This window comes from Centruroides sculpturatus, unplaced genomic scaffold (genome assembly GCF_000671375.1).
Source record: "Centruroides sculpturatus isolate CEXI.00-Female unplaced genomic scaffold, Cexi_2.0 scaffold287, whole genome shotgun sequence".
Taxonomy (NCBI): domain Eukaryota; kingdom Metazoa; phylum Arthropoda; class Arachnida; order Scorpiones; family Buthidae; genus Centruroides; species Centruroides sculpturatus.
The window spans coordinates 159,381-181,769 of record NW_019384456.1 but is presented as its reverse complement, the minus strand read 5'-3'; the positions used below and the strand labels follow the sequence as shown (position 1 = coordinate 181,769).

The window sequence follows — 22,389 nt, the reverse complement described above, 5'->3', positions numbered from 1 at the left end:
CATCTCAGCTCAGGATCCCCAACTAAGAATTGGGATCTGAAACTTTGATAAGGTCTTGAAAAATATTTCATCTGAATAAATTTGACTTCTAAAATCTTGTGCAAATTTTGTTTTGGGTTGATGTTTAGCAGGAATTTATTGAATATTTCATTTTTGTTTATATTATTTTTCTTATTCTGAAATATCATACATTTTTTTCTTTTATTTTAAATGTTAAATTNATTTACCAGATAGCATATTAATAGAAAAGAATTATCTTTATAAAAACAAAAAAAATTGTATTTTGTCTATTGTTCATCTCTTATTTTGTGGCCCAGATGTTTGGCTCTACAGGCACTAAGAAGGTTTTAACATGAATTTGGTCATGCCGGGATGACTAGAGATAATAGAGAGGTTGCTGCCAATGTTTTCATCGCAAAAATGTATGTCAGCTGCAACCTCTCTAATACTTGACATATCTAGGACAGATCACCCACTTGAAAAATTCCTGGGATTTTTTGACCTGTCTGGATTCGATCCCAAGGCTCCCAGAAGACTAATGCCTTATTGCCTAGTCTCTGGCTGGCAGATTCTGCAAACTACCAAAGGTTGCTTTAAATTGTACCATTGTTTCACAAAAAACTGTCCTTTTGCTATAATATCATAATCACTTAATACTATCATCATTAGGTTCACACTAATAGTTTCATTCGATTCAAATGCCTCCTCATGCGTAACTTTTTTGCCAATGATTGCCAACTTAACTTATGCCACCCTTAATGGATGTAACAGGCAATAACAAGAATGGCCAGCTCGTAGTATTGCCAATCTACTTACAATCCTTTTTGCGAATCTTCATTTTGTTTAATCGCCCAGTGTAAGAAGTTTTCATTTAATTTCATAATACAGAAAAGTTTAGATTATTCATATTCTATAGGTAAGACCAACATCTAAATATTTCAGCAATCCAATCTAGGCCAGTATAGTATTCGTGGAAAATTAGAATGCAAAAAGCGAAAAATTTATGTACTTAATTTGTAATTTATTTAAATATGTCAAATGTATTTTTATTAGAAATAATAAATAATAATATAAAAATAAATTTGACATTTTTAAACTATAGTAGACCTGTTATTGCTGTTATTTAAGTAAGATATCACTAATTCACTAATCACAAACTCGTTAAGATGTTAATTATAATAGAAATTGTCATTCATGCATGATGTTTTTTAAAAATTCGAAATGGACCTTGGGAATAATTACTAAAAATTATTTGTTCATAACAGAAAAAATGTTATATCTGATTTTTTTCGAAATTTTTCTTTTCCTCATCATTTTAAATTATTTATTTTACCAGGAGAATTTGTCTTATGTTATTAAATATTTTCATTTTATTACTTCTTATATGTTATCTATGAAATGTTATCTATTTTTCCCCATTACATTGTGGAGTTTTTACTTCATCAATTGTATAAAACCTATTTTACTGTACACTAATGTATATTTACTTCCAGTTATTGGGATGTTTAATAAAAATACTCAACAAAATAGAAAAGTAGGTTGAAAATATAGAATATCATCAAAACAAAATTTCAAAAAAGCATAGTTAATCTTGACAGTACAATGCTTGTCCTTATTACTTTTTTATCAGGACAATGCCAATTATTTCTGTTAGTGACATCTGATAGACTTTTAGCGAAAATAGACTAATTACAAGAAGAAATACAAAGAAATGCTGAACATTTGTACTCATTTGCATTCTGTTAAAATTATGCTATAACATCATCATTTTAACAGAATAAGTTCAGTAGTAATGAGGCAATTTATTCATAAGAAATACAGAAAATAAGACATAATAGAAACAGGGAAACAATCTTAACAACATTTAAGGCAAATTAAAATTCATAATAAATTTAATTTTTTTATAAATCATCGAATTTGTATATAAGTTTTCAGATATAAATTATCTATAATACCGTTTTTTTAATACTCTTTCCTCCCTGAGGGCATTAAGAAGGCCCTTTTTTTTTTAGCAAGCCCATTATGGGTTTGGCCAGGCCAACAATGGGAAGGCTGGATGATGAGGGATGCGATCTGGACAGATCCCATCTCTCACCAAAAATTTTCAGGGGTTTTTCACCCATTCAAACCTGGATACCCCAGAGCAGAAGGCTGCCATATGGTCATCTCTATAAGACTGTGAAGAAGACACATATTTACTGAAAAAATTTTATCACCTTTTGTAATTAAAAAATGAAAAAAGAAAATAGAACAAACTTACCTCCAAAAGGTATAATAACTGCATTGTGACGACAGGCCATTTTTACAATTTGCACAACTTCATTGTGATTATCTAACAAAAAAAAAATCATCATTCATTTTTAATCTACAAAAAAGAAGGAAAAAATATGATATAATTACCAGGCCATACGACAATATCGGGAATTCTTTCAAAATATCCTCTGTGTAATTTATACACTTCTTCCAATGTATGACCTAAAATTAAAAAATGTAATGTTCAAAGTTTTAATAATGTCTCTCTGTTACACAAATCCGAAAAAAAATTGTAAGATGATATTAACCTACAAAAACATTTCAAACATATTATAGCTACTTTAATCCCGATATTATAGTAGTTTTGTGTTATAAGTAGTGTGTATCAAAGAAGCGACATATCATATGACTGACTAGTAATATATAATTAAATGTATACAATATAAACCTTTTATTTAACTGACTCTTATTTAATAGACTTTGATTTAAAGGATAAAATTTTCTGTCTGAAAAAAAAAAAAATCTTAATTAGTTTTTGTTCCAGCATGCAAGAAGGTTGGGTCATAAAGCAATGAATATAAATTATACAACATACTGTACATTGTAATATTTTATTCATATATATATGTTAAGCTCAAAGACCAAAAATACCTCTTTAGTGAAAAAATTGACCACAGTGCAAATTTCGTGTTGAGATTCTTTTAATAAATCAATGCAATCTGGCAATGTGAAAGTGCCACAATGCATTGTAAACACTTATTAATTCAGCCATGATGCAATGTGATAAAATAATTGTGCAAAAATAAGTAATAAACAAATTTAAGGGTCAGGACAATATTTGAATTAAAATGTTCGAATTATTTAAGTTCTATTGTATTTATAAATATTTAAATATATTTAACTAGCACTCCTTTACAAATATTTTTTCATTTTCTTAGGTACTATTTCACTGATACGGTATTTATTTTATTCCTTTATTATTTCACTTCTTTGAAAAGAACCAGTTAAAATACATAGTATTCTCAATTTTATTGAAAATTAGCAACAATAAATTCTGTATAACAACTCATCAATACAATTGATATTGGTTTTCAGAATTTTTTAAAATAAATTTTCTAAGTGTCATCAATACAAGTTAACAACATTATATAGTGTGTCCACAAATTCTGGGTACATAAGGATTAACACATACTTTTAAATCAAAATAATATTTATTCTAATATTAATAAATAACATTTTCAATATGATTTCCATCATTTTCAATACATAATTTGATACACAATAATTTGTGGGCACCATTACCAGTCAGTGTGCTGAAATTGACAGCAATACAGACCTATTTAATCGAGTTCACCTGAATTTTGCAAGGCGCATCAAATTATGTATTGAAAATGATGGAAATCATGTTGAAAATGTTATTTATTAATATTAGAATCAAATAAAATTATTTTGTTTTAAAAGTATGTGTTAATCCTTATGTACCTAGACTTTGTGGAAACCCTGTAGTTTAATATGATTTGATGGGATGAGGAATGCAACACACGGGCAATCTGCCAATAGGGAATGCCTCCTGGGGAGGACTTTCTAAGGAAAACTGGCACCTATTAAAAGGTGCTACAAATGTAAAGAAAACCCGGAAAACTCCATGTGGCCAGCCTGCTGGTGGGACATGAACCCATAAGATACTAGTATTCAGTGGTTTATCCACTCGTCCACTGGTGTCCGTTATAATTTGATTGTGTTCTTTAATAGATTATAAAATTTGGATTGACAGTACAATAAATATTTATTCCCTTAAAGCATTATTTTTAAATTATTTTTTAAAAGAATAAATCTACTTGATATGTATTGGCCTACTTCAGGCACATTATGTTATTTTAACTAGTTTTCTATTTGAAATAGATTTCCATTTATATAGTGGGTATATATATCATTAACGGATTATAGAATTTCACAAAAGCTATTCCACAACTCTTGTTGCATGGAAGCCCTTTCTTTCTTAGATTCTAGATTAAAAATTAGCTATCAGATCATTTATGCACTGTCATTTATGCTATCTGACTATTTATTTGATACTTAAGTCTGACAAAATAAAGCTACGAAGCAGTAAGTAGAAGCACTGACTTAATGACATTTAGAAATTACTTAAAATTTCATCTTAAAAGAAGCAGTTAGCATAATTATGAATCAAATAATTTTATATTTTAGAGAGAAAAGAAAACCTGAGATGAAATATTGAAGTGCTAAAGAAGTATCAACGAATTGAAGTTTAAACATCAAATTTGTTAAAAATTAAACTGAAGGATAGCCACATGAAAATGGAGAAGGCATAAATCTTCCACTCAGGTTGAGCAGAGTAGAAGATTCATGCCCTTAGGAATGATTTTCGGAATTTTTCTTGTCTTTTAATGCCCATTGTGGTCTTGGCAAAATCCTTTAAGTCAATATTATAAAAATTCTCTTAATGCATTTAAGACAGAAAAAAACAAAAAAAATTGTTTTAAAAATAAAAAATTACATTTTCTCTCATTTTTATAAATCACGACTCAAAATAGTATAACAGTGTTTCTCAACTTTTTTCATCACAAACCAGTAAAATTATGGATAATTTTTTTGTGGACTAGCAATTATATGTGACTATGAATTATACTTATTTATTACGCTTATCATAAATATGTTTATCTAGATTACTGTACGTAATAAAGTATGTACAATAATTTTGTTTTATTGCTGCTGCTTTTCAAATGTTGATGCTTAAAAATTTACTAGCATATGATACATACGAGAGTAACAATTAGTAAAGTAGAAGAAATTATTGCTATTATCAAAAGCAATCAATTCTCATAATTTCGATGGACTTATAATTTAGGAAATCTTCAGATCAACTAACCTAAGATAAATTTAAATACAAAATTTTGTGCTATAAAATAAATATTTATATATAGATTTTACAAAGCAATACAGTATGTAGAATTTTTAATGTTACTTAAAAAGTTTAATGATTAAATGGACAGCAGGTTGGTAGGCACTACCAGCAGAATAACTTGCTGTACCAATATTCCATAATATCTTCCACACTGTATTTTGCTCTCATCTGAGTACCAGTATACCTACAGTACATATAATTTTTAGTGGCCAAATCACAAAATTTGGTATTTTGCTGTTGCTTTGAAGCTCGAACTGCAAGATGAGATAAAGGTCATGTTGTTGGTATGATTCATTACTGTACAATAAAGTGATTAAAATCATCCTACCAGGCGAATGATCTATGCCTGCCTGCAAGATGCTGTCCATTCTATCATTAACTAACCTTTAAAAATTCTTTAAATTGTGTACAGTAGAGGAACATAGAATTTTAAAAATGTGTTAGATCGATCACTCAGTGTGATAAATCCTTAAGTAAGATGATCTTTGTAGTTATATAAATCAAATACTATAATATATTATACTATATTATATTATATTTCATAGTACAGTCGACCCCCTATAACACTGTAGATACGTTACGTTCTTTATGAAATTGATGTTCTATGAGTCCTTAAATACTTGAGCCAATCACAGCCCAGCACGTATGCAGTTTACGGACTATGGCTGTTTGAAAGGTTTTCTTCCATAAAATTAATCGATTCTAGACTAATTTGACTCAACATTTCCAAGACATGTATAATTTTTTGGGAATAATTCATATAAACAATGCTATAAATAAAAAATTGTAGGATTACTTACCGAGTGTGCACCATTCGACGACGCCATTGCTTAAGCTTGTTTTCATTGTGGAGCAGCGCATCAAATGGGGGCACGTGTGTTTCTGATAAATGATAAATTATTTTTCTGCGAAAAATTTGCTGAACTTTGGAAACATCATTAACATAAATATAATTTTTATGGCCGTTAAATAATAAATGGTTTTTAGTAGGTCCGATGCTTGTTTAAACTCAACAGTTTGTGCAATATCCGCTATTGGTCTAGATTCGACCAATCCTGTCACGACACAAGTTGGTGATGACGTTTTACTGTTATAAAGTAGTCTCTTTTAGCATGTTTAAACAAATATGGTCGCAATTTTTTCGCCGTTATATACGAATCCAAATTATACGAACCCGTTTTATAGGGGGTCTACTGTATATAACAAACATTAAATCGAAAACCATATAAAGAGTTTGATTATTTTAGCCTACCATTGTCATATTTATCGCGATACTCAGATGGTATGAAATGGTACGATTTCATTGGTCAAACTGAAAATATTAAATTTTTAATCTTAAATTTTTTAAGATATTGTATTTTTTTCNATTGTCATATTTATCGCGATACTCAGATGGTATGAAATGGTACGATTTCATTGGTCAAACTGAAAATATTAAATTTTTAATCTTAAATTTTTTAAGATATTGTATTTTTTCCTAATGTTAACTCTAAGAAACTGTATACCATTCACAGTCAAATATCAAATGGCAATCTGCCAACAAATCAACTTTTGCAAAAAATGGACCAAATACTTACACTCAGCACCTTCAAAAACCACTGAAAACGTATCTTGTGTGACTGGTAACTTCGTATTATGTAATTTTCCTATTCGAATGCCACCAATACTGCTGGGTCCAATAAAAAGAAGGAATATTTAGGAAGGGGGTTGAAGTAATTCGACCAAAAGTAGTCATTGACCTCCTCCTGGAAGAGGGAATGGTCAACAACTACTAATTAATTCTGGCCAACTATTAATTAATATTTGAAAAGTGATCTGTGTTGGATAGGTTGTGATGGTCCTGCATATGATTGAAGTTGCTAACCTTAACGTGCGAAAAGCGTCATATGACTTGTTTAAATAAAAAAAATCTTACAAAATGTGAAAATAATTGCTTTTATGTGATAATAAAGTGTTTATGCTTTTGCAACAGAGCCATTCTTGGGACAAGACTATGTCTCAGAGAGCGCAAGCAATGCAGGCACAAATCTCACACTTACGCCTGTTTGTAGAAAGTTTCACAATTTTCTATTTTATTTTGACCCAGTTCTCGATCCCCTGACTACCTACAAGTCTGGTTTTTTTACATGTGCATGATTTGGGCACCAAATACTCTGTGCCAAATTGCAACTCCTGACATGTACTCCTTTGTGCCTCTAAGGTACCTTAGAGGTATGAAGCCATTGACAACAGTGCGATTTTAGAGATGAGACGTAGTCTCATCAATTACGTGGGAAGTATGTCCTCATAAATACCGCATTTATAGAAAAATTATTAAATTAGTTTGGTTTGTTTGGTTACAGCAATGCGACATGTGAGTGATCGGCCAAGAAGGATGCATGTAGGGAAGACTTGAAGCTGGTCCCTATTTACATGTTACTAACATGAAGAAAACCCGGAAAACTCCATGTGGTCAGCCTGCTGGCCATGTCTGAACCCATGACTGACTATTGGTGTTCGTTGCTTTTATGGTATGCAGTGACATTTGATTATAGAAAAGCTGTGCCGCCCTGGATAAAGCATTGAAAGCATTATATGATATTTTGGTGTGTAGCATCCACTAGCTAAACCGTGAGGTTGGTGCTCTGTAAAGAAGTTGAGGTTGGTGCTCATATGCAAATGTGTGTAATCTGGATGCTTTACATGATTCAAATATTTTCACCTTGGAAGCTGTCCCATATTTGACAATATAGCACTTCCATTGGGAATATGCATATATGAATTTATATTTGAATATACAATAGCAATCTTATCATTGTCTTTCACATGTACAAAAATTTGTAATAAGATACATAATGCGGTTATAATAAAATATTAATTTTAATTGATTCAAAGTACGTTAAAATATGAAAATAATCGCACAATATGTATTTATATTTTAGAAAATACAAGGGAAGAGATGCTTCTGTAGACGGCAGCTACTGGAGGCACTTTTTAGAATTAAGAAAGTACTATTCAGAAATGAAAAAACCCGAGTTGTTAGTGTGGAAAATAAATACTTAGACTTTTCACAGTGGAACACTTTCAATTCCACACAGACAAGTGCTATGTGCTACCTGTCACAGTAATTAAGTAAATATATATATATTTATTCACTTTAAAGATATATATATATATATTTAAAAATTATATCTATTTTAAGAATTATTTTTAGTTTATTAATTTCTTAAACTTTTTGCCAATAGATGGTGCTACAAGTAAACTCATCAAAGGGAATATGTACAGAAATTAATTGATATATAGAAATCCAATCATTATTTTGGGGTGATATTTATAACATTATCTAAGTTAGAAGTATGTTAAACATAACTACAGAGTTAGCAATTGGTTGAATTGGCCTAGGTGTGTATAGCAAACAAACAAACATTCTTATATATATAGACTATGTAAGTTCTACATACCATGACAACGAAAGTGTCTGTCATTTCCATTTAAACTGTAAGAAATGTTAGTTGAAAGCAAATCATTCATAAATTCTTCATTGATTATAGGAGGAGGAATATCTTCGAAACTTAATTCCTGTAAAAAGATTTTTAATTAATATTTATTTCAATTAATAAATCAAATATCAATAATTTTTACATATTAATTGAATGGATGAAACTATTACTCTTTAAAGAACCATCTCTACATGCAATAAGGCATTCATTTTTACTTTCCTGGCTGTTATGTATATATAACAAGGGAAAGTATTAAAATCATGTCCAATTTGATCCTCCGAATTTTTTGCAAATCTTTATGTTTTGAGACCTCCTGAACCTCAAAAAGTCAAAAAAGAGACAAAATTTGGTGCATGTATGTATTAGCGTCTATTTTGTTTAATATCTCAGGATGAGGAATGATTAAGAAATGAAGTTTGACATGGTAGTTTATGTATAACGGGCATTTATGACATTAAATTTTGGTGGTTAAAGTCAGGGGGTTAGGAAATAGAGAGGAGCTGAATAATGAACGTTTTTACTCATTATTAGCATTTACAATTTAAAAAAAAATTAAATTATAAAATTTTATAAAATTAATCTTTTTAACTTATATTTTTCAACATTTAGTATTTTGAAAAAAATTGCTAATATATCATAGTAATTCAGGAAAGGGCATTTAAATGATTTAAATGTATTCATTTAATTTTTTCATCTACTTTTATATATCTTCAACAATAAATCCAAATTTTTATATAAAGAGTAAAATCAAACAGAATCTATTATATGGAAACAAGTAAGCCTATAATATAAACTTGGAAAAGACTACATGGATAACTACTTTTGTGATAGCAATAATTAGAATAATCAACACTTTGCTGTATTTAGTCATCAGGATTCTTTTTGTAGGAGATAAAATTTCAGTTATTATTATTTTTGATTTTGCTGATAATTTTCTAGTAATAACAAATAGAACTAAAGATTTTTAGAAAATGACATCCAACAGGAAAATCACTTACAAAAAAGTATGAAATTTTCCTATTATTATATTTTATAACATACTGAATGTGATGATATATATAAGATTAACTCCCGTTTTAACAGCAATATTCGAAAGACATTTTTAATGTATCTAGCATTTAATAAATTTTTTCAACTTATATGGAATGATAGAATAAATCTGTATGTAGAGAATAAATAAATAGATGAATTAAGTGCAAATGAACCTATACACTGATGATAATTTTTCTTAACATTTTTCAGAATAATTGCCCTATATCTCCTCAGATAAGACAATAGTTAAATCATAAAAAAAAAGCCCCAAAATCTGGGGTCTTCTTATAAGACAGATACAAAAAAATTAGATTGAAATTTATATAAATTAAAACCATTATAACTGTAATTACTAGAAGAGAGTAGGGTATGTGTGCAAAATAGAATAGCCCATACAACGTTTTTGCAAATAGTCAAGGTGCTGAATCAGTGCCAATGTTTGCAACAATCGCAAGGCGGTGCTGCCAGATGCAAGAAAATTTGTTCATTCAAAAAATTACAAATAGAACATAATTCCGTATATGCTATATGGTATTATTATTCAGATGATGATCGCTGATCTAAACTAAATTCATAGGCCGCTGATAGTTTGGGGATCATCTTATAGGACAGATATATGCTAAAACTATAAAACTTTGATGAAAATTTATACCTCATCTTATCTGTCGAGATGTACAGTAATCTATACTAATATTATAAAGAAGTAAAGTTTGTAAGTTTGGATGTAGGAGGTAATCTCCAAAACTATTCATCCAATTTCAAAAATTCTTTCATCAATATTTAGAATGGACCTTCAGGGTGGACATAGGCTGTATATTATTCCATTAAACATTCATATAAATCAAAAGATATCATCTAGGTAAGCGTTATATTTTTGGTATCAGCAGATGGCGAGGGGCAAGACACTATGTATACGAGATAGGTAACCGCGCAGTGCAGTCACGTGGTCGGTGAGATACACAGTGCATGTGTCTGAACTTGTATNTATTATATTTTATAACATACTGAATGTGATGATATATATAAGATTAACTCCCGTTTTAACAGCAATATTCGAAAGACATTTTTAATGTATCTAGCATTTAATAAATTTTTTCAACTTATATGGAATGATAGAATAAATCTGTATGTAGAGAATAAATAAATAGATGAATTAAGTGCAAATGAACCTATACACTGATGATAATTTTTCTTAACATTTTTCAGAATAATTGCCCTATATCTCCTCAGATAAGACAATAGTTAAATCATAAAAAAAAGCCCCAAAATCTGGGGTCTTCTTATAAGACAGATACAAAAAAATTAGATTGAAATTTATATAAATTAAAACCATTATAACTGTAATTACTAGAAGAGAGTAGGGTATGTGTGCAAAATAGAATAGCCCATACAACGTTTTTGCAAATAGTCAAGGTGCTGAATCAGTGCCAATGTTTGCAACAATCGCAAGGCAGTGCTGCCAGATGCAAGAAAATTTGTTCATTCAAAAAATTACAAATAGAACATAATTCCGTATATGCTATATGGTATTATTATTCAGATGATGATCGCTGATCTAAACTAAATTCATAGGCCGCTGATAGTTTGGGGATCATCTTATAGGACAGATATATGCTAAAACTATAAAACTTTGATGAAAATTTATACCTCATCTTATCTGTCGAGATGTACAGTAATCTATACTAATATTATAAAGAAGTAAAGTTTGTAAGTTTGGATGTAGGAGGTAATCTCCAAAACTATTCATCCAATTTCAAAAATTCTTTCATCAATATTTAGAATGGACCTTCAGGGTGGACATAGGCTGTATATTATTCCATTAAACATTCATATAAATCAAAAGATATCATCTAGGTAAGCGTTATATTTTTGGTATCAGCAGATGGCGAGGGGCAAGACACTATGTATACGAGATAGGTAACCGCGCAGTGCAGTCACGTGGTCGGTGAGATACACAGTGCATGTGTCTGAACTTGTATATTATATAGATGTCAAAATTCCCCCCACGGGGGAGATGGACAAAATTAAGGCTTACTGTGAAGAACTCGGCTTCTATTATATCATTTTAGATGAGGTTTTTTGCGTTTTTAATTGTGTTTTAATAGGGTACGTCAAGAAGATGTACACTAAGAAGGGATTTTTTGAAATTCTCTTCCACAGGGACTGTTATTCATTTATAATAGATACATTTTGAGCCACAGCAACGTGTGGCTGGGTACAGCTAGTTACTTCGTAAAAACAAACTCTCATAATGCCACAAAATTTGATTACTTAACATTAATACTATTCCCTTCCCCCATTTTAACTTAACCACCAATGACTGAGCAAAAAATACCACTGAACACTGGTAGTAAATTCGCACCTCGTCAACAGGCTGGCCGCTTTTAATTTCCAGGTTTTCCACATGTCCAACATCTAGAGAGCAGTTTCCCATAAAAGTCTATTAAGGTACTCTCTCTTTGGCAGATCGCCCACCTGTTGCATTGCTGTGGCGCACCCAGGGGGTGAGCCAAAGGGTCACGGTGCTTCCAAAATAAAAGGAAAAGAAATACTAGTAAATTTTCCAAAAATATTTTTATAATTAAAATTCATTTTTTATTTATATTGTGTTGTATGTTCTATTTCTATATTACTCATGAATTAGTGGTCACACAAGTTAGGAATTTTATTGAATTTGCATTAAAAGGTAAAAATCTTTTAATGCAAATTTTTATCCTTTCAGCTTGGCTCCCCAAGATTAATCTTGAGTGCACCACTGTTGCATTGTCTAATCTTATCAATCTATTTTTTGATTTTCTGCTCTATCAGCACTAAAAGGGTCTTTTAACCATGCTTATCATTAGATTGGGCAGGTCCACAATGGGGTCGGTGAGGGAAAGACCACAAATCACAGACAGACTACCTACTTATGCCAGTTTGATTTTTTGAGTTGGAATTTTTTCAACACTGGAATTCGAGCCCAGGATGGCAAACCTTTTTGGGTCCGAGTCTAAAGTAGATACACATAGATATATTTAACTTTAAAAAAATAAATAAATAAATAAAATAGAATAAAAAATAGAATTAAAATAAACTGAAATCTATGTATTTCAAAATAAACAAAATTTGATAATACTGTATATTGTGTACCACATTGGACACATGTGCCCAATGTGGTACACAATATATCGTCACCACACCTGTAGTAGTGTGGTGAATTAATATGAACAACTGTATTTAGATGGTTTTAGAGTCAGTTTCTTTTATATTCACAAAATATCGATGAATTGAATAAAAAAAAAGTCCAGCAACAAGTTGCCTAACTTTCCCTCTGACTTTTAAAACTTAGTTTGGCACCATTTGTATATTTTATTTAAAAACTTCTCATATTTTTAATTATTATAAAATGGCAAAAGGCATAATTTTGAGGGTAGGGATGTGTTTTATAAAAAACTGTTAATGCTAATAACGAATAAAATCATTATTAGCATTTACAATTCAAATAAGTCCAACCCTACTCGAGATATGACACATGACCCCTCTTTATCTTCCCACCCCGTTGACCTTTAACAACTAAAATTTGATAGCATCAATCCCTCTAATAAACCTCCTGCAAAATTTCAGAAATTTTCAACAAAGAGCACAGGAGTTAAGCTTCAAAGAGGGTGAACAAAATTATGACTCCCACACACATACACAAACATTCCTACATATAGAAAAAATTCCAGAATTTCTTTGCATTTCTCAACATTTCAAGATCCCCTTCTTGGTCCACAAATATAAAAATCTGGGGGTTTATTTTTTGACCAATCACCATACTTTCCCTGTGTTATATATAAAGAGCAGAAAAGTAAAAATGGTTATTGAACTGAGTAAAAACAACATGTATGGAAACTGTATCCAAATTGTACTTAATGTTGGTGTTCTTTTTATTTTAGTCAATTTTTGTATATATATATATTATTAGCGTGTCCTTATTTTCCAACTTCAAAATTTTTGAACGCTCACCTGCACATTTTTTTCATTTCACTCAAAAACATGTCCAATTTAATTTCTTGGCAATCGATGAATATTAACCCATGCCGACTTTAGCGTCAATGTGCCAAAAACAAATCTGGATGTGCTGCAGCTTTGCTCAGGGTTGGACTGGTCATTACACATGGAACACTGTCAGTATGTGTTCAGTTTACGGCCATGTTAGATGTATTTGTGCGCCTTTACAATAACATTATGTTGTATTAATTACACAGTCCAAGGTTAGTGTGTCTTTGTTAGGAAACGTAAAACGCCAAATAATTGGAAGCAAACTGTCGTCAAATAGAAAACTGCTGGCTGTATTATTTTACAAGAGGTTAAGCTTACTATAGCCGTATCAGGCATGGCCAACATATGGCCCGTGGGCCGGATCCGGCCCGTCTAATGAATTTATGTGGCACGTGATCAATCTTTCAATATTAGCTACTCAAGTCTGAATATCTCAATGAAAAAAAAGTCAACAACTCACTGTGCATTTAGAGTTAACCCTCCATTACAAATCTTGTAAGTACAGCGTAGAATGTTGATAAAGCATGATAATGTGAAAAATGTATCTGTAATCTCTATCTACAACTTAGTCTCTACAGGGTGACACCACAATGAGATCTTGCACAACCTCAAAATCTTCCTAGGGCAGCCTCTGGTTCGGCCCATAGAAAAAGTTTTCTTTTCAATTCAGCCCGGGGGCAAAAACTGTTGGCCACCCCTGGTCTAACTTGTAAATGAGAAAACGAATCTTGTAGTTCGTGAGTGCATGATCTTTTGGGATATGCAAGAAACTCAATGGATGGCAAGAGCAATTTATTCATAACTTTAAAATGTTTCTCTAAGGTCAGAACTTAAAATTTCCTCTTTTCTGATGGATAGTTTATGTGATACATCTCCTAAGTGCAGTGTAGCTGTAAATGCCCATAATCAGGATCTCTGCTTCTTGAAGTCATTGAATTCATATGAAGTGATAGATACAACCATTTCTTCAGCAGCTTTAAAAAAGCATAGCCAAACTTGTATTTATCCAAAGAACTGCCAGTTCTATGTCTCTTTGATGATGATGTTGACTTCAAACCAAAAGTAAAAAGTTGGTCAATTTGGGCAGAGATCATCGATGTATGGGGAGGAAATTTATTTCTCTGCGTGAAGAAATGGATATCAAATTATTTGGCAATTTTTAATTTATTTTTACTGTAATACAGGCCTGACCAACCCAAATTGTTTCACGGGCCACTTTGATCACGCATAACATTACGGTGAGCCACAATTTAGGCAAACATGCTTTTAAAAAAGTAAAACAAATACAAAACGAATAAGATTTTATTGTTATACCAAGAATTCATACTCGCACTTGCGCATTATAACAATGACACATGCAAATTTTCATTTATTTAATTGTTTTGGTATACACATAACGGGAAACAAAAGTTTTAATAGATATATGATATCACTTAGTGGGCCATACAATTTAACGGGCCGCATGCAGCCAGGCCTGCTGTAGTAGCATACTTTTATTTACCTTGTCTTATTGATTTGTTTCTCATTTTAGAGAAAACAATTGATGACTTTGTATCAATTCAAAGTAAAGGATATTTTTCTTGGCTATAAATGAATACAAGTTTTCTCTAGGAATGTCTTTCAATGTAGAAAAACAACACTTCGTATTTAGAAGCTCAAACAATAGTTAACATGTTAAGAGCTGTAAATGACTCTGCTGAAAGAGCTGTTAAATTATTGCATGACTTTCATGGATTATTGACTATGAATTAAGAACAAAAGGAGTTTACATTACNTTTTTTTTTTTTTTTTTTGCTCTTCGCCATGGGGTAATATCAACTTACACAAAAATATTTTGGGGTAATGATTAAAAAAGTTCCCCGACCGCTGCATTACATTGTGTGCAAGACCATCGAAGGCTATATCCAGATTGCAAAAAAGAAAGTATACCCAGTAGTTTCTAATATTGTAATTGAATGTTAGACATTATCAAAACCTTAATAAAATGTTAAATTTCTTAGTTATTGACTTTTTACTGTTGTTTAACTTCTCCATGCCAATCATTCATCATATTCAAGTTTCATGCTCAAGTTGGCACGGGTTAATATCCTATCGAAATTAAACTTCGTATTTGAGTAATTCTGACCAAATGTACAAAATTTAGTGGGTGGGTGCAGACATTTTAACAAAAAAATTTTTTTTATCAAAATAAAGGATACCCTAATATATATATATTAAATAACTTATATTAATTATCATACATAACTAGTGTATGTATCCTGTAGCTAGCCTTCATGTTTTGATTTAATGAATTACACTTATGTTAACAATAAACTTAATTGAAAGCTACAAATAATTTAATTACAAATTAACTCATTTATGACTTATTAATCAAATTTTAGTAAATTATTTGTCAAAATGAGAATTTTTTTTTCAAGTTAATGATTATTATATTTTTATTATAATGAAATGAAAAGATTATCTATATATAAAAATTACCTGGCCGTTTTCACATTTATCAAAGTCAACATTTAACACTTCTTTCATCCATTTTGGAAAATTAGGAAATATTTTATTACTGAAGTGATATCTAAAAAATTTAAATCATTAGTTAATAATAAGTTAATTTGTATGGGATTATGTAAATACAGTCAAACATAGGGTTTTACTAATAAAATTAATAATAAATAATAAAATAATAATTAAAACTCTGGCCTTTACACCGAAACTAAAAATAAAATCAAAATTAATTAATTAATTAAAATTTAAATCAAATCGATTAAACAATTGAACAAATTGGTTTTCCAACAACTTTTAGGAACGAATTACATTCAAAAACCGAGGTTTGATTATTTATTTTGATAATTTTGTTATTCTTATTAACGAATATGAATTTCATATCCATTGATATTGAATAGACATTCGTTATATACGTTTTTCTTTAACTATTTTATTGGGCTGCAATTTGATAAAATTGTAGACTTAAAAATTACTATTGTCGTCTGTCTGTCCTTCCTTAATATCGAGAATGAAGTTAGATGAAAGCTGAGACAAAATACAGAAAGCTTAGGGGGCCCTGATTAACTACAGTATATATGAACTTCGAGCAAACGAGAAATCATGTTATTTCAATTAAAAAATTTTCTCCTGAAAGGTTTTAGATAGATGACTGGCATGACTCTATTGCTAACAGGATAAGTATGATGTACAAGGGCAAGTCACTACTAATTTGAGGTGAAAAGCATATATTTTAAATTAAATAAATTAAAAATTGCAGCCTGTCATTATGACGATGTCACAATAAATAATTGCACATTGCACTTAATGAAACACATTTATAAATGCTTGTTATGCATTAAAAACTTAAATATATATTGCATAACATGAAATGTGAAGAGCACTTAATGATCCAACAAAAAATGGTAAAAAATCTTGGATTTCATCTGATTATGAAATGACTCTTTGAATAATGGAAAGAAATTATCCAAAGAATCATTTCACAACGTAATAGTTTAATAATACATTATGTCCTGGATATGTCGGACCCATCTCTCACTGTTCAGCTGCTCACATCGTGGCCGAATCCATGAAAGGCATAGAAAAGACCATTTAGTGTAGGGAGGAAAGAATTTTAAAAAATCAAGTTCAAAGGTTAAATATCGAAATAATTATAATTTTTTGACAAATCATTATTCAAACATTCTGCGATTATTTTTAGAAATAGAATTGCATAACAAATAAATGCCATATACATAATAAATAACTTATAATTTATATAAAAATTACAGCCATATTTAGCTAATCATTGTTTTCTATACTTTTAAAAAAATTTTTACTTGTCTCCTTTAAACATGCCATATTTTCCACCTTCTTCTAAACGCACACCACAGTTTTTGTATCCCCATCCATTCCATTTTAACGCTTCTTGTCTAAAATAAAAGAATCAAATAAATTATTAAAAACTGTATATATATAAATACATACACACATACATAATTTCATATAAAATTTCATTTTCATCAAATTTTCATAAAATATTATCTTAATAATTTCTTTATTTTATCAAAATTATGTAATGTAAGTCTAATCCTATCGATACAGAGAAATCTTGATTAACGAACTTAATCCATTCCATGACTTCGTTTGTTAACTGAAGCAATTTTTCCCATAGAAATTAATGCAAATACAATTTATCCGTTCTAGCAGCCAGTATTTTTGTAATTTTATTCGTAAAATGAGTTTTCTTTGATGAAAATATAGGAAAACACACTCATAAACAGTCAATCTAGGTTAACTTTTCAGAAAAGGGGAAAGATTTGATAGGTATAAAAACATCGCATATAATTGTTAAAGTTTCAAAATGACAGAAGAAACAACAGGGTAAATTATGAGCACGAGGCTTTATCAACAATCTCCGATCGAGCTTTATCAACAATCTCCGATCAGACTTGATGAACAGGTGTCAAATAGACGCCTTGGAATGGACCTTTCTCATGAAATGATCTGGTTTCGGTTTTCACCTGGAGACAAAGAAGAAAACAATCGGAAAATGTGGAATGGGATGCAAGACCAATTAAAAGGTGAGATTCAAGGAAGAAATACTATAAAAACACTGAATCTCAAGGTCAAAACACAGTTCTCCTAAAAATTCTACGGCAATTAATCTGTGTCATCTTCATCTGGATTAAGCCTAAAGTTGTGCCCGCTAAAATTCATGTTGAAACTCACGGACCACTCCAGTTGCCGCAGCTCCATCACCTACCATTGCTTCTGTGATCGAGTGAACCCATCTCGTCTGCTCTGGGGCTATGACTGATCAGCTTGCACTATCATAGGACCAGCAATATGCTACTCCTCAGTGCCGGGAAAAAATACTATAGATAAACCATTTCCAACTTCCTCAAATATGTAAGCATCTTCCCGTTCTAATAAATGATTTTCACTGTAAAATACTTCTCATCTTTGTCTCCTCCGTCACCACCAATGTACAAATGGACCCTAGACCATCACCGACGTGCGATTAACTGATCCCCCCCTAAAAGTCAGCAAGCTTACAAATTTGACACAAAAAACTGTTAAGTTCATTATCCAAATTTCATCAGTTATCCAAGACAAAATTTTTGCAAAATAAAAGTTCGTTAACAGATTTGGTCGTTAACTGGGGTTCCACTGTATATGATTTACAATTTTTCACGATTACAACAAATATACTTTACTGTATATAGAAAATATTTTATAAGTCAAAAATAAAATTTAAAAGTTTCTATTTGCACATATTTTTATATGTATGTATGTATAATTATGTTTTTTATTTCTATCAAAAAATTTATAATTTTGATTTACTTGATATTATGCTGTGGAATAAACACTTCTCTTATCATTATAATTAAAATCAGTTATCAAGTCAAAAGAAAATATAAGAAATAAGTATAAATCATTGGAAAAAGAAGCCAAATTTTAATTTAAACCAAATTTTGTTTAAGAGTAAGTTTTTCATAATTAAAATTTTGCTGTCAATTTTATTTGATTTAAATTTTTAAAAATTTTAAAATTTTAAATTAAATTTAGAAAATCAACTGTTTTAATTTAGTGGTTCTCAATCCTTTTGAGTTAGCGATTTGCACAATTTTGATGGCACAACGAATGAGTCTGTGGTGCATCAAAGATGCTCTTATCTGTACAAACAAAAAGTAGTAATGTTAAATGTTAATGATCTGCACTTATATACAGTAATAACCCGAACTTATGCAATAGGTGGGACCGAGTGATAACCACATAAGTCAATTCGCATAAGTCAGGGTATAATTCAAGTCGGNATGCGATAATCCCACCCCAAAATATCTTTTGGATTTCTGTAAATCAATTAATTTCTATTTAGATTTGATTTTCTAATTTACACTTAGCGCCATCTATTGGCAAAAAATTAACAGAATAATAGACTAAATATAATTCTTACAAAAACATATAACTTTTAAAATATATATATTACATTCACTTAATTACCGCGACAATGATATAACGCAAAATAGACGCGCTATATCTTTACTGAGACAGGTATCACATAGCACTTGCCACTTCGATTTTTTTCATTTCTGAATGGTACTTTCTTAATTCTAATAAGTGCCCTCAAGTAGCCGAGTGGAGAAAACTACCAAACACCAGTAGTCGGTCGTGGATTAGGACATGCTATAATTAACATGAGTGCCTGTGACATTATAACATTAAGCATTCTGCTAAAAGTTAATTAAAATACATAGCCTTCACCTTAAATACTCAGCATTAATTATTAAAATTAGCAGATTTATAGCCTAAGTAATTTGCTACTAGAGGTATTGATAGATGTTAATTTAGATAAGAGATGGCACCTAATTATATATATACTGTATATCATGCTTTGGGTTGGTTAATTAAAATGAAAAATGTATTGAGTAAATTTATGTCAACCTCAGCCTGAGTTCTTTTATCAGTTCATTATTTTTGAAGAAAAAGTGATTCCATCAAATAATACTTTCCTAATGAATTTTTAGCATTTATCTTCCTTTTTATCAAAACTTCATAGATGTCCACAGGTATAGTGGATGTGTGATTGGCAGCTGAATAAAAAAATGTTTTATCTAAAAGTTTGTTTTTGATGTACTATAGTCAGAATCATAATATGCAGTAAAAATTGGAGATTCCCCAATTCAGAAAATGAAATTGACCCCATTGTCATCAATTGACGCTTTACCTGTTTTACATTCTTTTGCGGAGGCAAAAGAATGTAAAACAGGTAAAGCATCATCTGGTGTTAATGCCACAATCATAATATCACATTTTAAGTAAAAAAAAACTAATATAAGTTCATGGCCGGCGTTATTCACATTTAATAAATATAAATTCGACTATACAAAGATAAAACTTCGCATTTTGTCCTTCCTTTTCGCCGTTCACACCATCAGCAGTTTTGTGAATTATTTAAGGACTGCTGATGGTGTGAACGGNAGGTGGGACCGAGTGATAACCACATAAGTCAATTCGCATAAGTCAGGGTATAATCCAAGTCGGATGTATGTAAGCTAATAAATGTCTTTTTATTCATTCATGGTTACAAGAAATCACCACATTGAGTCTCTCAAGTCTCCGTAGATATAACAAACACAGAAATAAATAACATAAAATAAATTGTAGCTATGTGTCGATTCCGCACGACACGTCCAAACATGTAAGCTGAATAATGGTGGGGGGAGTGAGTAATCAAGAGTTGCGTGGCGCTCAAACAAATGATGAATCGACAAGATTTGAAAATCGCGTAACTCCAGGTTCGCGTAAGTCGAGGTATTACTGTAATTTTCTTTGAATAAACGTTATACATAAAATATTTGAGTGTTTTTTTCGGCATGAAACGCATTATTACATTAATTTATATGGAAAAAATTGTTTCGCATTACGAGTAAGATTCTGGAACGAATTATGGTCGTTAAGCGAGGTTCCACTGTATATTATACAATAATATTTTAAACTTATCCTCAAGTTCACTACAGACCTTGTTTTTAAGACATTTTTCATCATACATTTCATTAGAAATTATACTTGTAAAAATGTTCATCATCTTTAACCTGAAAGATTTTGTCATCCAACTTACGCATAAATTATATCATCTCCTATTAATCTATTATAACGTAATTTAATTTTTCTAGCATTCGTTAGCATATAATCTTAATTTTTTCTAATCATTCTAGTGGCTACAGAATAATCGTCATTTATAAAGATATTAGTACCTTTTAAATTCCTCATATTCTCATAAACTTTTATTTTATCTTCCAAATTCATCAGCATATAAAAAGTGTTTTTTGTAAGTGTGAAAACTTACCAACTCTACAAGCCTTCTTAATATTTACTTCAGAGACTTTTAAACAATCTTCAAACAAATTTTGCACCAAAACAGCATCCTCATCACTTCCATTATCTGGAAGACCAGATAATGGAAATCACCATGTTATTTCCTCTTTCTTTATCTTCCAATTTTAACAGTCTCTCAAATAAGTTTAGATTACACTTTTTTATGTCTTCGAATAATTTACTATTGTTTAAGCTAGTGTAACCATTTTTCTTATCCTCTTCAAAGTACCGAGATCTGAGACTCCAAATCTACAAGTGCTGTATCGATGTTTTCTATCCACGTCTGGATATTTGACAGTCGCTCCAAAAGAATTTGTAATTTATGATTAGAAGACATTTATAATTTAAGCTAAAAACGAATACCTTCCTGAACATCATTTTTTTCAGCTTGAATATAGGAAAGAATCAATTGTTCTGCGGGGTCACTCATAGCATTCTTACATTTCTAGCAGATGAATCTTGAGAAACTGGGAAAAATGTCTTTCTTTTCTTAGGAAATGTATTAGCCATAATATTCAGAAAGAAAAAAAATCACTAAAATAAATCCAAAATTACAATTGTTAATTTTCTTCACCAGCAACAATCGTAATCCAACAGCGCCCCTTATTTTTTTATCTATATATATAAAAATGAATGTATGTATGTATGTATGTCCTTCATGCATTACCATACCGTTTATCCGATTGCCACGAAGCTTTGGGAAGTTGTTTAATACACTCCCGCGAAGGTTTCTGGCATAGTACATTTATCCTACGATAGATGGCGCGCGTGTATACGAGCATTTTACTGTATGTTCGATCGGAAGGGAATAACTGATTA

General features: G+C 30.6%; 1 protein-coding gene across 5 annotated transcripts in view; it reads right to left on the bottom strand.

Annotated features, from left to right (window-relative positions):
• The window catches only part of LOC111620691 (alkyldihydroxyacetonephosphate synthase, peroxisomal-like), a 126,742-nt gene that overhangs the window by 10,840 nt on the left and 93,513 nt on the right, over nt 1–22,389 (bottom strand). For 4 of the 5 annotated variants that reach the window (XM_023362669.1, XM_023362671.1, XM_023362670.1 and 1 more), the window contains exons 3-7: nt 17,529–17,621; nt 16,192–16,282; nt 8,620–8,737; nt 2,401–2,475; nt 2,261–2,332 (exon numbers count right to left, since the gene is read on the bottom strand). In XM_023362669.1, coding sequence (XP_023218437.1) covers nt 2,261–2,332; nt 2,401–2,475; nt 8,620–8,737; nt 16,192–16,282; nt 17,529–17,545 — 373 coding nt within the window. In that variant the 5' untranslated portion in view covers nt 17,546–17,621. Of the gene's footprint in view, nt 1–2,260; nt 2,333–2,400; nt 2,476–8,619; nt 8,738–12,052; nt 12,288–16,191; nt 16,283–17,528; nt 17,622–22,389 lie in introns of those variants that run through there. The other variant, XM_023362672.1, reaches the window with a different exon arrangement.